The sequence below is a fragment of the Drosophila hydei genome, unplaced genomic scaffold (assembly GCF_003285905.1).
Source record: "Drosophila hydei strain 15085-1641.00,03,60 unplaced genomic scaffold, DhydRS2 tig00008147-arrow-arrow-pilon, whole genome shotgun sequence".
Taxonomy (NCBI): Eukaryota; Metazoa; Arthropoda; class Insecta; order Diptera; family Drosophilidae; genus Drosophila; species Drosophila hydei.
Window position 1 is genome coordinate 199,689 of NW_022045851.1, and position 15,565 is coordinate 215,253.

The window sequence follows — 15,565 nt, forward strand, 5'->3', positions numbered from 1 at the left end:
CTTGTTTTTAGTTAAGAGATCGTGAGTTGTTGGCCAAAACAGTTCCGTTATAAGTTTGTGCTTGAGTTAGTTGTGATTGGTAATCTTTATTAAAGCATTTAAAACTTGTGAAAGCGAACATTATTTAAAACGTTAAAAAATCATGCTACAGCTTTATAATAAACAAAACTAAAACTAATTAAACAATCGGAAAGGGAGTAAAACAGTTCCTGACTCGAGTAACCAGAGTAAATCCCGTTTGGAAGATACCCTGATGTCTCAGTATTTGAATAAATTTAGCGGTCTTTGGGTAAGGGAATATTCATAGTCCGTGTATTCTTACAGTGTAAATTAAATATAAAGAATGGAGAGTTTCTAAAAAAGATAAATTTTCAATCCGTACAATGCCTTTGCTCGGAGGCTTTCGGTGATTAAGTTCCTGTTTAAGTTTTAAAAACTTTACAAATTCTGAAAGTCAATAAAAATGTCGATTGTTCAAGCACATTTGATGGAAATACTATTTGTGTTCTTTTCCTATTATATTTTTTAGCGTCACAATAGATCAAGGTACTTTCAATGGGTAAAAGGCTCACATGATTTTCCTTTGGGTCTGTGATTTTCCGTTTCAATTCATTATACAACTTTTACAGTATATATGAATGATCTATCTTTCATAAGAAACTTTAAAAGATTAGCTATATTTGAGAGTTTCATGTAAAATTGATCACTTTATTTAATATTTGCGTTTCGATTGCCAAACAAGAATATTACAGCTGTGCCTAGAAAATAGGCAACATTGATTTTTCGATATCCATTTCGCTAAGATTGTGCATCTTAGGCAGTCATGAAATCTATTAAATAGATTGTACGATGTGTGTCAGATAAAGCTATACCATTTGAGAGTTGCCTGAAGCTTGTCTCATAGTTTGGAAATTGGAATGTTGCTAGAAAATGTTGTAAGGGGGATTCATGTCCAAATTGACCCGGGATCTTGACGAGACATTTGCCCGGTGGCATATATATTACATATAGATAAACAAATCAGGAACGACCCGACGGTTCAGTTATTGTTATGGATGCATCCATTGAATAAATCAAACTTGCTGAATTTGAATGACAAAATATCGTGTTGAGCTAAACGCAATTTGAGTGTTCGAAAAAGTTCTGCAAAGGCAATTACATTTATATATTTTAGTTAAATTCGTAAACGACGTAGCTTACCCAGAAAAAATATATAGGTCTTTTACGCTAGTATGTTCCGAGAGATTATCCAGTTAATCGTTTACCCCCGTAGTGGATTCTCCATGTACAGGCCTTGCCGTTGGCAACTGGACTTCGTGTAACATGAACTCCTCTGTCTGTTCGGGACTTTGCGTAGGCCGTCTGATATCTTGCGAGACTTTTTCGCAGTTGTAGAGTACGCGACACCAAGCTGGGGGCCAATGGCACTGACACGGAGCAATCTTTTTCTGATCGCCGCTAGCTTTCGAAAGCGACTGTTGGTCGGTGCGATAGCTCTGCATCTGCTTCAGCTTGGCGATATCTTCTATCGCAACAACCAGTGTGAAGATCATTAACACGCATAACGTGGCCATCAGCATGAAAAAGATGGTATTCTGCAGCAGTGTCCCCAAGCAATTGGACAGATTGTACAGCCAACTGTCCCTTCTGGTCTTAATGTCTCCGAAATACATATTGCGAAACCTAAGAACTTTTTAAAATATTTTACATTTACATAAATGCATATACATATATCATATGTATATATATATATATATATGTATATATTTATTTATTTTTTAGACTAAAACCAAAAAGTTAAAATAACTTCGATGTAAACAAATGGAATGATATAAATATATGAGAATATGTTGCTTGATCAAATTGACAGCTGTCATTTGGCTTCGAATTTTTTCTGGTAAATTTTGTTTTGGTAAATTTTGTTTTGTAGCGTCGTCACCTTATACATTGTATACTATAGATAATTTAATACTGATAATTGGACTACTATACAATTAGGATCCTGTCTAGTGGCAAAAAATCCATTTTGAATAGGAGCCAAATGCAAGGGACTCCGATACGAGAAATTTACTATTTTCTTATGGCATTAGGAAGAAACCTCGAGGTCACGACACTGAACGTCTACTCTACACTGGCTTGTAGATCTGCCAGACACACTTTAACTTAACTGCGCTTTTTAGTATTACCCGTTGCTACACATATATAAAACAAATTGAATTCTTTAATAGAAACCATTTTTATTAAAAAATACGATTTAAATTAAAGATTTTATATAATTATTTACAGGATGGGGATGTTCACATATATATTTATATAAGATGTCGATCGTTTATATTTTTTTTGAAGGGGTTGATTACGGTTGTTTTATGGAAGACATCTTTGGAAATGGATCGGGATGCAGCTATTGAAGAGTCAGATTTAAATGATTTGTCAGTTGATGTGAAGGCTTACTTTATACTGCCACCGAAACAAATTGAAATGCTGGGCGTCAAAACACATGTATTCATAATGGCCATTTGAGAGCTGCGTACTGCTTATCTCATAGTGAGGTTTTACGTTTTCTTATGTATGTAAGGTTTGGTATTATTGCTGCGTATGCAAATATTTGCATATTGTTAATATTGACCCGGGACTATGTCTCAATCTTGACGAGAGACATTTGCCCGGTGGCATATATATATAATTTAACTTCAAACTTGATCAGGAGATACCCGACAGTTCGGAACTTTTTAAGTGACGCCACAGTTGTGGAGGAAGATGATGTGCTTAATGACAAGTAAGGTGCAATTGATTAAACTGATTGTTTCTATTTACAGATGCACATATGCGCTTGTAGTATTTTTAGTTGCTATCATACGGCTTCAGACTGAAATCTGCAAGTAATGAATACCATTAGCACATGATTACCCATTTCATCTGGATAATTACCGACTTTCTCAAAAACGAAGATATTTGCCCAATTGTTTATTGCTTATTGGTTATTGTCCCAGGCCACCCTTTTTGTTGAAGACGCGGCACCATTCCTCGGGCCACAAACAGTTTCCGTACGAGTGCGGTCGACGCGTAAGGTTCTTAGCAGTCAAGCCATTGAACGCCGAGAAGAACAGTACGAAAACCAGAGCCGACATCGAAAAACATATCAAAAATATGAGTAGCTCCTGCACAATTACTTTGCAAAACCCGACAAAGGTTTCGGGCTCCTCATTGCTACCGGAATGTTTCTTAAGATTATTGAGCACCGCCATTAGAAAAATAAACAAAAAACACAGCGTCTCGAAGAAAATTCATATATAAAATAATTTGGAGGCCGAAAATGGGGTCGAAACATTACCCAAAATATAAATAATCTAAAAGGCGACCATTGTCTTAGATTTAGAATATAATATTTAAAAAATCAGTAAAATTTCGTAGATTACATACAATTTAATTTCGTTTTAAATTTTGAAGCCGAAAAACGATGTTAGCCGCTCAACGTGAGCCTCTAAAATGATAGAACTGTATTGCTAGACACATAACGTGTTTAGTTGGTTGAAGTTGAAAAGCAGCGCCTACTGTCGTTATAGCTCGGAGGTTTTCCGAACTTTCCCTTGGTGCTGACCAAATCTCTAGCTCAATTTGGTGTAATTGAAGGCCTTTTAACGGCATTTTAGCGATCCATTAGACTGGCGTTTGATGTGATTGAATTATTGGACACTTAAATGGGCGTCTCGAGCCCAGCTTGCAGATGTCCAATGCGATGCCCCCTCTGGGTTGGAAAAGCGTGAAAACCTTTTTCTTTTTGTCCATTTAGCAGCGCTCTCAACACTTCTGCTCCTGCCTCTCTCCCATTTCCCTAGCTCCAATTGGAGGCTTCACATATCGTATTATTGTTGCTAATGAAGATGTTGCCGAGGCCGAGAGGCCTGGCGTTTTATTAGTCCGGAAGTGTTATACTACATGTTGGAATCTGCACATCAGAGACAGTCCAGTCGAGGGGGGTGTGCGGGGGACGTTGAGTTATTTGGATGAAGCATGTTAGCGGTAATTGGGATTTAATTTGATTAAAGCATTGCAGCTTATATAATGCCTGTTATTTAACAGTTATTTTTAAGGTGTCTATGCAGATACCATCGAAGCATGCGCTAATGATACCCTGTAGTTGCAGAAGAGCCACATTTTGGATATTAAATAGCTTAGCTATCTTTACATAGTATATAGCTGATACATGATCAGTCGTAAAATACTTTAAACGTATATACAATGCATTTTTCTATACATGAATATATATCAAGATTCTGTGGTACAAAGATATATACCCTGTGCGTATGTGAGATAATATTCAATACTGATGTATGTAACAATAATTGATCATGTTTGTGCAAGTTTAATAGCCGGAAAATGTTAGTAATGCAGCGGAAATTATAACAAAAGTCATAAATTTTGTAAGAACTGTTAAGCAGACGAATCTTTTTCGAACTTCCGATTATTTTTGAATTTAATGCAATGTTTGAAACCTTTTTAATGGCTGCTGGCATTCAATTACGCTGGTTGTTATATCACCCCGTGCACAGGCCGCGAGTGCAGTTTTAGGTGCAAGCCAAGTGCTGATAAGCAGCAGCCCAGGCCCCAACAATGGCAGACAGGGAATCGTTGCACAATCAGCCCACAAAAGAGACTCAACGGAGACCTAAAGCCCGACTAACCCAAAAAACCAAAACCAAAAATTGTCGTAATACAGTTTACACAGCTTTGAGCTTCTAAAAACCGTTGTCTGCCTGTGTGTGTGCGACTGTTTGTGTGTGGGAAACGACAAATAGATTACAACAATGCTTAAGGTCAAGTGATTTGTGCAGAAAATAAGGCATATAGAAAAACATATTGTTTTGGGCTAACCATGGCTGCTCTTTTTCTTTGTCGTTTCTTTTTATATTTTATTTGATAATATAAAGAAATGAATAGGCCCGGCCAGCAAAGGAAACGTGGCTGACGCTCAAAGCGCTTGGGGGTCAAATGCCGTTAAGGTAACGAGCGAGCGACTTGCCGTTGGATCATCACATTTCAACACCGTCCCAACACGTGGTTAACTCTTTTGCCTTAACAGCAGCAGACGGCTTAAAACAGAAGAAAAAAATTGATTGCCACTTTGGAAGGCCATTTGGCTGCCGTATGAATCAAGAATGTCTGGCAATTGCAGACAGCTTCAGCTCGAGTTCAATTATTTGCGCCCAAGCCAATTGCCTCTGACATTAGCTACATAGGTTTTCTGGGAGTGTTGGCTGCCACTAAAGTGGGGCGTCAATTTGTACTCCAGCTGCTCCATTAATTATATTCGCATTAGTTGCTAAATTATTGACTTGCAAAAGGGTCGTCGCAAATGGTGAGAATGAAAATGTTGGCAATGTAAAACTCTTTTGTTTGTTTTGTTCTTCTTTACTAAGATCACTTCCAAAAGAATCCTAACATTTTCTCATATTACATGACTACATTAAGTAATCAGTCTGTTATTTACCTCTTTTTTCTGCATAATGGAAAAAGTTTTAACAACTTAAAATTTGTGTTAGTTTTGTAATTTTACTCGCGTGCACAACGTCAATGTATTTTTTTTTAGTTTTTTTACCGTTCCTTAAAAAATAAAGAAACAAACAACAAAACATTATCAAAAGCAACGTGATTTCCGGAAGTTAAAGCGCAACAAAGGCGCCTGCGCAAATGTCGTCGCTGTCGAATTGATTGTTGTTGTTGCAGCTACGAAGAAGCTAAAGAAGAAAGTCGTGCGGCAACAGCTGCCGCAGTTGCAACTGCAGCCCCAAGCCCCAAGCCCCGAGCCCCATGTCCCACGTCCCACTGCCATCCTGTTTTTCGTGCGAATAATGTCATTTGTGTTTGTTTTATAACCAAAATTACAACAACTTGCCAGAGTCAAGCGACAAGGGAACCCAAAGTAAACATGCAGCCAGCATAATTGTCGACTTGCTCGAGTCAACTAGAGGCGGGGTAAAGGCGAGTCAGCGAGTTCACTTGGACTTGGTACTGAGCTCAGAATTTTGCATATTTCGATAATTGATGACTTATCCACTTGAAGTGTGGGGCAGCTCGTGTTTTGGCCATATACGGGTGCCACGTGGCAGCTGACAGCTCTTTCGGACTGCCAGTCGAACCTGAGGCAACAGGGGACGGCTAGACCCCACGAAATTGCCTGACAGCCAGGCAACAATTTAAAACGCTTAGCTTTACTTTAAGCAAACACCTGTCCTCATTTTAATGTGGGTCTGTGCAGTTCCTCTTTGGAATTGCTTTGATTGCAAATTGTTTCGCTTTGCGGGTGGCAGGTGTGTCAGCTGTCAAAGACTCCCGGAGAAAGAATATAAATATCACAAATTAGTTTCAAGAATGCGGCACAAACAACAACGAAAGCTTATCTATACATAAATAAATTTCCCTTTTAGAATATTAAAAAACTGCCTTTTTGCAGGGAAAGTTACTATAATGTAATCTTTCCAGAAATATAAATGACTTAGGTTTCTGTTGAATGCTCAGCTATTTCTGCTGAGCCATCAATCATTTTCTATGAACTCATGATTACATAAGTCCAAGTCAAGGTCAGAATCTTACTTAGGTAAGGAAAAGAAATAAGAATGATCTCATCGGGATTGATGAGCTGGAAGGTACCCTGACTGTTTCGAGCTTTCTTCAATAATTTCAAAAGTTAACTTCTACGCTAAATAGCTCTCTTTATACTTGTTCATTAAAATATTTTCGTTAATAATTTCATTTTGGAACATGTCCAGGTCAACTGAACCCAAAGTACATATAGCATTTATAGCTCTTACTAGTTTTTTAGGGTATAGAAAGTTCTTTATTTGTCAGTCAGTCGCTGACGATTCTTTCTAACTATTATATTTGGCCAAGAGATTATTTTCGTATTAACCTTTTGTTGCTTTCATGGAATTCCTATAGAAATAAAGCTGTCATTGGCAAGCATAAATTAGAATTAAAGAAAATAGAAAATAGAAATCCATTAAATTGAAAGTTATCGTTAGCTAATTAGCTGTTAAACCCAACCCAAATGGTTCTATTGCCCTCTGGACCGTTCTTTGATCATAGCTAATTTTATGCCACTCGCAGGTCTTTGAGTATTTGCCAAGTCGCAGAAATTTCGAAATTAGAGCCTCAGAGTCTGGCATTTAATTAATTTTCTAACATCAATTTATGTTTTCGCAGCTTAAGTTGAGATTCTATAAGAAATTATTTTCGGCTACCTGTCGTGACTTAATGACCTTTGCGTAGCTGATGTCTGGCAACAACTTGAGTATATTAATTATCATTGGCAGTCACTTTACAAGACACGAAAATAATAAAATAGCAAGTAACAGTTTAGCAGGTGTTAGTTCTCAACTGCAAAATACTCTGTTTTGTCAATTGAGCTTAAACTAAGCATTTAATTATGGCTGCTACTTTAAAAGATACTCGAATGCCTATATTGTGAAACTAATTCTTTTCTAGCTGGCTCTGCTTCAATAAGGAAATTCAAAGATTTCGCACAGTTGCTATATACCTTTCTTATTTGAGGGACAGAGTATTTCAATGAGTCTCATTGTTAATTGTAGCTTAATTTTCTATGCACTTCAGTCCTCGGCATATAATTAATTTTGAGTTTAGTTCTTTAAATGACCAAAAACTTGTACTATCTATCCCGACTGGCCGTCCACAGTTCACCGAAGGTCATTCGGCAAGCCGGAAAAATTGTCGATGCTGCGCGCATCCGCGAGACACATTCAACAGTTGCCAATTAACGCAGCGTCTTTGCGTCTCGGCTGAGACACTGCCTTGATGAAGTCTTCACAGCTTCCAGCTCTCAACTTGGTCTTCATGCACTTCACAGCTGCTGCTCAACGTTTGACCTTTCAATTAATCATGGCTAATTTATTTGTGCATACATAAAACTATTTTTTCACTTCATAGACGAAGAGAAGTGTTTTTCTGATGCTCAACGGTAGCTGCTTGTCAGCTCGTCTTGTTTTTCATATTCAGCACAATTTTTGATACGAGCGTCTATTAATTTTCACACCAACGGTCAGCTTTCAAAGTCAGCCCAAGCCGTTGCTTGCATATTTGAATAATTTAGTGTTTATTTTTATTTTGTTAGCATTTGAATAAATGTAAATGAAACTAGTTTATGTATGTTTTCATTTAGGCTTTCTAAGAGTTCAGTCAACCCTTTCTTTGGTACACAAAAAAAGTCTAATCTGAATTTGGTATACAAATATTATGAAATTCTAATTTTGATGATAACAAAATAGAAGATTATATAACTTTTTCTTACTGTATTGTATTAAATTACCATTCTATTTACGTATGACAGCTTGGCTTTTACAAAAGCCAAGTATATATTTGATTGGGTATAGCTCATCTGATTGCAATTAATTTACTTTAATAATTGTTTATTAATTAATGTAGCCAACAAATACGCCTACCTTTCTATAAATAATCTTTCTGAAAGTCCCACTATTATGTAATAATGAAGAAATGGAATGCGTAATTCCGTTAGCTCCGGCTTCTATTTACAACACGCACCCGAGGCAATTCGCAAAGGCGCCACGAAATTGGAGCAGATAAATAGCCGATATTATGTATAACAATTGCGAAAATTGATTTCCAGCGAAGAAGAGCGGACAAAAGAAACGTCGCATCATTGAAAAATATCAAAATAAAAGTAATAAATGAAAACGATATTCGCAATGACACAATAAATAAATCGAGAAACAATTTTGGGTGCAATTGTGTGAAACTCAAAATTATTTTACTTGCAATTTCAGGCGTTATCAATGGAGATCAATGGGTGAGTGGCATGAAAAATAAAATGCTCCGGATATTGCTGCCATTGACACACGCACGCCCACACACACACATACAAAGGATGACATTTTGCAGCGCAAATGGCCTATTAATGGTCAGTGGGCGCATAGGCCGGGCTTAGACAATGGGCTGCCGATTATTTAGCTGGCAGCCAGAGCACTTTCTTTAAACAATCCAAAGCAAACAATCGGAATTTGTGGAACCACAAATCAAAAACTCATAACAATGAGAAATCGCTCGCATTAGTCGCAATTGTTTGGACCTTTTTCACTATTGAACCGAAGGCGATTGAAACTGCATTTGGCCACACACAAAGTGAATGTGGCTAATATGCCTGAAAAGAGAGTAGTATGAAAGTTTTTATTAAATATGTAACAATACGTTTTAATAGCTTATGTACACTTAGCTGCTTTATACATGGTACGTTTACTGAAGGAAATATATTAAAAATATTCTTCATAAATTTGTGTATTATAATTGATCTATATTTAATATTTTTCTGTATCACTTTCGATATTTACTATGGGCTTATATTACTATTGAAGCTGTTAGGGTATTAGGTCTTCGATTTGCTGTCATATAATTGAGTTACTTCTGCTTCCGGCAAGTCATCCGCAGTGGGAGTCTCTGGGAGCTGTGTGCACTGGGTCAATATGTATGCGCTTATCAGCCCAATCAGCGGCTGCAATTAGCTGGAATTGCATTTAAGTACTCCGAAGTGCAACCCAAAAAATAAGAAATGTTACAATTCCCCTCGTTGTGGATAAATTTCCGCTTGTCAGCCACTGGGAAAACGGCTACCAGTTGAAAGCTGACGTTTGGAAAAACGTGTGAAAATTATGAAATTGCATTTGCAATGGACTGCACTCCCGAAAAGCCAGCTGCCAGCCGTAAAGTGCGGTTAATTGTGCCTTTTGTTGGTCTTCTACGGCTGCTTGGAGTACAATTTATCGTCTCTGCAGATCGGCTGCGATCTGGCGAGATTTGTGTGTCCTCCCTCTGTCATAAAGCTCACTTTTGAACGTGCACATCCCTCCACATTTCGGCTGAAACAAAACCAAATAAATAATTTCTCGGAATTAATGTGTCTTTGTTTGTTTGCTGATGCGAATTCATTAATTCGCATTTATCATTTCATAATCGCAAAACGTGTCTACCAAAATATTGTTTTCTGGCCAAGTTTTTCTCTGTTATGATATCAACTACACGCTGCATTGTATTTTTACTAGACTTTTTGCTGTAGCAAACCTTTTTGGACTGGCGTTCATTTTTGCCAACTTTAAGATTTGATTTTATTTAATATAAAACTCGCTGTACCCTCTCACGTTTCGCTATGACAAATCTAGATGAGGAACAAAGTCCATCTCCCACTGTTCTTGTGCTTTCCACAAGTAATGAGACAAAGGACAGCAATTAAAAGTAAAAGCGAAAAGTTGTTGGAAGTTTTAGGTTTATTGCATTTTTAAATAAAAATAATATGAATGAAAAGAATAATGAGTAAAAAATTAGATTACTTTTAAATAATAATAATTATTAATAGTAATTAATATTGTTTCTATCTATCTCCTAACAAAACATAAGTTGTACCTAAAAGTTTGTAAGCGACTCAAAATTACATTGATCATGAATAACATAAATAATTAGCTTGCAAAATGTAACCTTTTATCTGTTGTTTTGTTAAATCTGTTCTTAACAAGTGAGAATGTTGCAGTCGGGCGTTACCGACTGCATAATACTCATTCATTCTAAACGCTGACAGCTCCAAAAGTTTGAAAGAAAAGATTTATTCCCGCTACGTCGCCATTATATGATGTCAACAGGATCCGTTTCTAACCGTTAAACTGTAGATATATATATTTTCCATATTTGCCACGCCTCAATAGGCGTAGAAAAATGCATTAATTTTGGACATTACTTATTTTTCAAGGCCTAAGGATCCAGAACTGTGAAAATTATTAAATAATTAAATTAAAAATTTAAAAAATTTTATTCTTTAAATTTATTGATTCCGTTATGTAAAGTTTGGGTGTCCCATGATTTTATTTCGGAAAATAAATATTTTCTATGAATAATATTAGGCTTTAAGCCTTCGTAATTTCATTATTTTTGTACCTATAGCTAACTGATTGGCAAACGCTACGAGCTCGTAGCACAGCGCTCAGACTTTCTCCAGGCAAAATTAAATAATATTTAAAGACTACACACAATAACTGCGAATGTGAGCTGAGCAACAATAGCTAAAGGCTGAAATTGAATTAAGTTCAAGAGTTCAGGATGAGCCCCATGCTCCTCAAGCCCCATTTGCGGCTAGCAGTTGTCTGATTTGCCTCGACTTCACTGTCTTGACAAGCGAGTACTCGTAACACTCGCTCACTCACACTCATAATGGTAATCCCGGCTTATGCAACGATTCGCCCATACAAAAGCGACAATTTGCCGTGGTCGCTGGGATTGATGCCGGTCGGCGAATTCATAATCGAGAGCAACACAGATATTTTACACGCGTCGGCAATTAGTTCGTCAGCAGTTTGCCTTTGGTCTCCGGCAGAAAGAGACCGAATATTATCAATCCAATACAGCAGACACTGGTAGATACAAACATGGTTATTGCCAAGCCATGGTCAAAGATCATCAGCGGATAGATCTTCAGCGAGACGAAGATAAAGATGCTTAACGTGGCCATGCAAATGGAGGTGCCAATGGACCGTATCTATTGGATAGGACATAGGTGCAAATACATGAGTTATGAGAATCAACCGATTATGCAGCTTTATCTCTACTTACCTTGGCGGGCAATAGTTCAATAATAACGAGAAATACCAATGGTATAATGCCCAATGAAGCTATAAAGGCCACGAAACTCATGAGCAGTAGAGCAAGCCAATTGGTTTCGGTTAGAAACTCTTTAGAGGCAAACTGGTCAAGCAATCCAATGCTCAGCTCACCCAGGCCCATGCCTGTCATGGATATCAGTAGCAGGCGGCGTCGCCCCACACGGTCCACCAAAACGACGGTACATATTATGCCCACCACCTGGGAGGCACCCACTGTAATGATGCAGATATTCGTGGGTATCTGGCAATGTAGTTCTGCAAATATGTGGGAGGTGTAGTTGAAGAGTGCGAAGCTGCCCGACAGCTGATTGCAGATGACCAGCGTAAAGCTCAAGCCGAAAATCTTCATGGTCATCCGATTAGCTGTAAGCATAACGCATACATAATGCAAAGTTATGATAGCAGCTGCATCTTATTAGTATCAAGCTTACAGAAATCTTTCCAGCCCACATTATGTTGCACTCCACCGCTAAGCACTTGTTCTTTGAAAGTCGCAAACTCATTTTCAGTATCAACATTGGCTGACTCACTATTTGGTTGAGTGAATTTGAGATTCTTATAAAAACAGTAGGATTTCTTTGCCTGCTCATTTCGACCCTTGCGCAGCAAGTACTGCGGCGTCTCAGGAAAGCGAATTATGGCAAACATATAAGCGATTGGCAGCAATATAGCTACGCAGGGCATTATATAGTAGTTGAGATAGGAGCTGAGTATATAGCCGATAATTATGCCAACGCTAACATACATCATGACCATGGATGAAAGTGAGCCACGTATGCTGGAAGAGTTTGAAAAAGAAAGCAATTACATAAAGATCAAGTTTAAAGAAAATTCACTGGCATGATAGATTAGGTGTTTATGATATAGTAAAACAGTTTGTTTGCTGTATAAAGTAGTGCTTGGCAAGTGTGAAGATAAACATAGTTGTAAAGTCATCTACACAGATTTGTGCACTGCCAGTACTATAACAGATCTCTTTACCAATTTTAATTTTTAACAACATCCACTTACTTGGTATCGGAGATTTCAGCGACAAATATTGGTAATACTACATAGCAGCCGCCGCCTGAAATGCCGGCTAGAAATCGACCTGCATATAGATAACTTACATCCGTCGCCACATAGATAAGAATCCAATACATCTAGCAATCAAACATAAACTTGACTAAGCAAAACTCATTTAGTTGCAAATATTTACCATATTGGGGATAGCTAGGAAGTACATGCACAATTTTCGACCTATAAGGTCCAGCAGCAGACCAAATGTTAAATTGCCCGCCAGAGCACCAAGGCCGATCAGTGAACCCACCCAGGAAATTTCTTCGATATTGATGGGTTTGCTCAGCGGCGATTGATCTGAGGCCAGAAAAAACAGCGATGGTGCCAACCAGCCCACGCCAACGCCGTGTACCAAGGTCATGATGTGCACTTCACAGGTATAAATACAAATACGATGATGCTTTGATTATTCAGATAGCACATATTAATCTCACAGAGGACCCACCAGTCATGGTGGCTATAGCCTGCCAGCGATAACGCGCACTAAACATTTTCGCCTTCTGTTCAACAACACTGTAAACCATTTTAACTTTTCTTAACACTGAAAAATGTGGAAGGTTCTGCGTACCGATGTCTACTAAACGTTCTGAATGTGCTTCTCATGTGCTTTTATAGAGACAAATCTCAGTCAGCTCAATAAAACCCTATTGCCAAGATTAGATATGTGCTAATGTAAATAATTTTGAGGTAAATCTGTTGACTTTTTTTACACTGCCAGGTGTACCTAGCTCGAAAAGTGTTTATTTTCTGAACGTGAGCATTTCGAGCTGAATCTGAAAATACTTTTGAATATGGAACTTAGCCGAATACCTAAGTGAGCCACAGATAAGCCGAGCTCTAATCAAATAAAACATGGTTTAGTTTGCTTTAAGCAGTGCAATAATAATTTATCTTCTTCTTTTACAATTATAAATATAAATATTTACTCGAGCTGGATTATCTTTAATGTAAGCGAACTTAGCTTTTCTATAAATCATTTAGTTATACTATTCATATTATTTTTATGTTTGGTGTAATTTATTTATTTACGAGACTAGTTTATATATTTATTATTTAGATAATAAATGTAGTTTATTGCATTTATTCTATATAAGTTCTCTAGGGACTGACAGCTTATCTATAAAAATAATTCGAGGTAAGCTTGGTCGTATTCATTTTTATCATTTACAGATAAGTTTTTGTTTTGGATTCCAACATAATTTCATAATATTATGGAAGAAACTCGCATACTATCCAACTTAGTGCTTAGTGCTTAGTTAGAAGTTAACGGAAAAATTTAAGGGTTATAAAAGGTATATTGTATTTGTAGCTGATCAAGAATTAGAGTATCTAATTCGTATCTAATATTCGCAGTGCAAACAGCTATCGCAGTTGCACTTGCAAAGTTATCTCATTTCTATTTGGGTTATTTAGCTAACGTACAGAGAAAAAAAATAGAAATTATTGCTGTTCCCAGGCAAATTATAAAATGATAATATAAAACTCATCAAACAAAAAAGAGATGATTACAGCTCGTATAAGTATCATAAAAACAGACAACCTGGCAACAGGCTGAGAGCGCACAGTTGAGAGATGGCCAATTGGCTCAACAAGTTGGCAAATTGAAGATTTTCGCTGCATTGATAAACACAATTTGCAATTGGGCATCGTGTCACAATAAATGATTTGCCTGCGATCAAGTGATTATCCGTAGTTCCTGGCTGGCAAAGAAAACCTATGTCGTTCGATAATGATGGATGCTACCAGCTAGTTGGCAACTCTGCACCGAACTTGCATAAATCTGTTTTTTCCTTCTTTTTATCTGCTTCGTGATTCGTGGTTTGAGTTCGAGTTTGTGCAGGGTCAGAGTTCAGGCCCTGCGGTTTGATGTGCAGTTTTGCAAAATGCTCAATAAAAGATAAATTTTTGTAGTTGCTGCGAGTCTGGAATAGAACCGGCATATTATGTCGATAAGTCCGCCTCACTCTGCACATTTATATGTATTATTTTCACATACTCTATATATATATATCTTTCATTAGCATGCGATTGTTGTTCGCTTGTCACTTTCAATTGAGAGTGGTTTAGGTTTGAGATCATCTGTTAAGTTGTCGCTGAAATTTATTTTCTAGAATATTATATGCTCATTGACATTCCCGTTGGATGAGCAGTTCGATTTCAAGTTTCGGCTTGCATTGGAAATTAATGTGCGGTGCACACTAAGCTGGTGTTATATATATTTTGCTTCGGTCTTTGCAGATAAGATCTTAGAGCTATGTCGTCAGTTAAATTCAAGTTTCAATGAGTAAAACCCAATTGCCTCTATAAAATATGTTTTCATTTCTGTTAATTACAAAGATTTTTAATAAATCTAGAGCTTTATAATTTATTTGACAGTTTCTTTACGTTAGAATGGTATATATATATATTCAATTCAATTGACTTTTATTTAGCCCAGTTTTGGTTTCGCAATTGTCTTTTATCTCTTATATCTATTTAATGTGTAATTCTCATTTATTTAAATTTAAAACACAAAAATGTGTCTCGTTTATAATACCTTCATTAATCAAAGTGTTGCTACATATCTCCCAACTTTGATCTTGACATTTTTTCGGTCAGAACAAAGCCTAAGCTGCGACATTTTTGGGTCTACAAGCGAAAAAAGACCAAACACATTTGCAAATTTCAAAAAGGTTTGTCGTATATTAAAAATGTGCCCACTCACATTATAAATGATGTACAGGACAGACAACAATAGATGAACCAATCCGAAGACCTTTCTGGTGCCCAAAATTTAATTAGATTAATTGCAGTTATTTGCAATTAGCTTAAGAAGCCAACAACAAATTGCCACTGGG

At 37.1% G+C, this 15,565-nt stretch overlaps 2 protein-coding genes across 2 annotated transcripts; both read right to left on the bottom strand.

The window, feature by feature from the left end:
• Positions 1-679: 679 nt before the first annotated feature.
• LOC111603409 lies at positions 680-3,501 on the bottom strand. Its single transcript, XM_023320988.2, has 3 exons — positions 2,985-3,501; positions 1,201-1,505; positions 680-1,143 (listed from the first exon to the last, which is right to left on the bottom strand). Exons 1-2 carry the CDS (start codon positions 3,243-3,245, stop codon positions 1,254-1,256), a joined length of 513 nt encoding a protein of 170 aa, XP_023176756.2. The 5' UTR covers positions 3,246-3,501; the 3' UTR covers positions 680-1,143; positions 1,201-1,253.
• A 7,347-nt stretch (positions 3,502-10,848) lies between these two features.
• LOC111603412 (facilitated trehalose transporter Tret1-like) lies at positions 10,849-13,493 on the bottom strand. The gene is made up of 6 exons (XM_023320994.2): positions 13,174-13,493; positions 12,868-13,097; positions 12,681-12,811; positions 12,101-12,447; positions 11,620-12,032; positions 10,849-11,545 (listed from the first exon to the last, which is right to left on the bottom strand). The coding sequence occupies exons 1-6, from the start codon at positions 13,250-13,252 to the stop codon at positions 11,348-11,350; spliced, it is 1,398 nt and encodes a 465-aa protein (XP_023176762.2). The 5' UTR covers positions 13,253-13,493; the 3' UTR covers positions 10,849-11,347.
• Positions 13,494-15,565: the final 2,072 nt, after the last annotated feature.

Bases quoted from the DNA above. Each gene is read 5' to 3' on its own strand.
- LOC111603409 (XM_023320988.2), bottom strand. From the start codon at position 3,245: ATGGCGGTGCTCAATAATCTTAAGAAACATTCCGGTAGCAATGAGGAG. The intron at 1,506-2,984 runs CAATAACCAATA...GCCAAGCTGAAG, and splicing joins ACAAAAAGGGTGGCCTGGGA to CAGATGCAGAGCTATCGCAC.
- LOC111603412 (XM_023320994.2), bottom strand. From the start codon at position 13,252: ATGGTTTACAGTGTTGTTGAACAGAAGGCGAAAATGTTTAGTGCGCGT. The intron at 12,812-12,867 runs GTAAATATTTGC...TTTGATTGCTAG, and splicing joins TCCTAGCTATCCCCAATATG to ATGTATTGGATTCTTATCTA. The intron at 11,546-11,619 runs GTAAGTAGAGAT...CCTATCCAATAG, and splicing joins TTGAACTATTGCCCGCCAAG to ATACGGTCCATTGGCACCTC.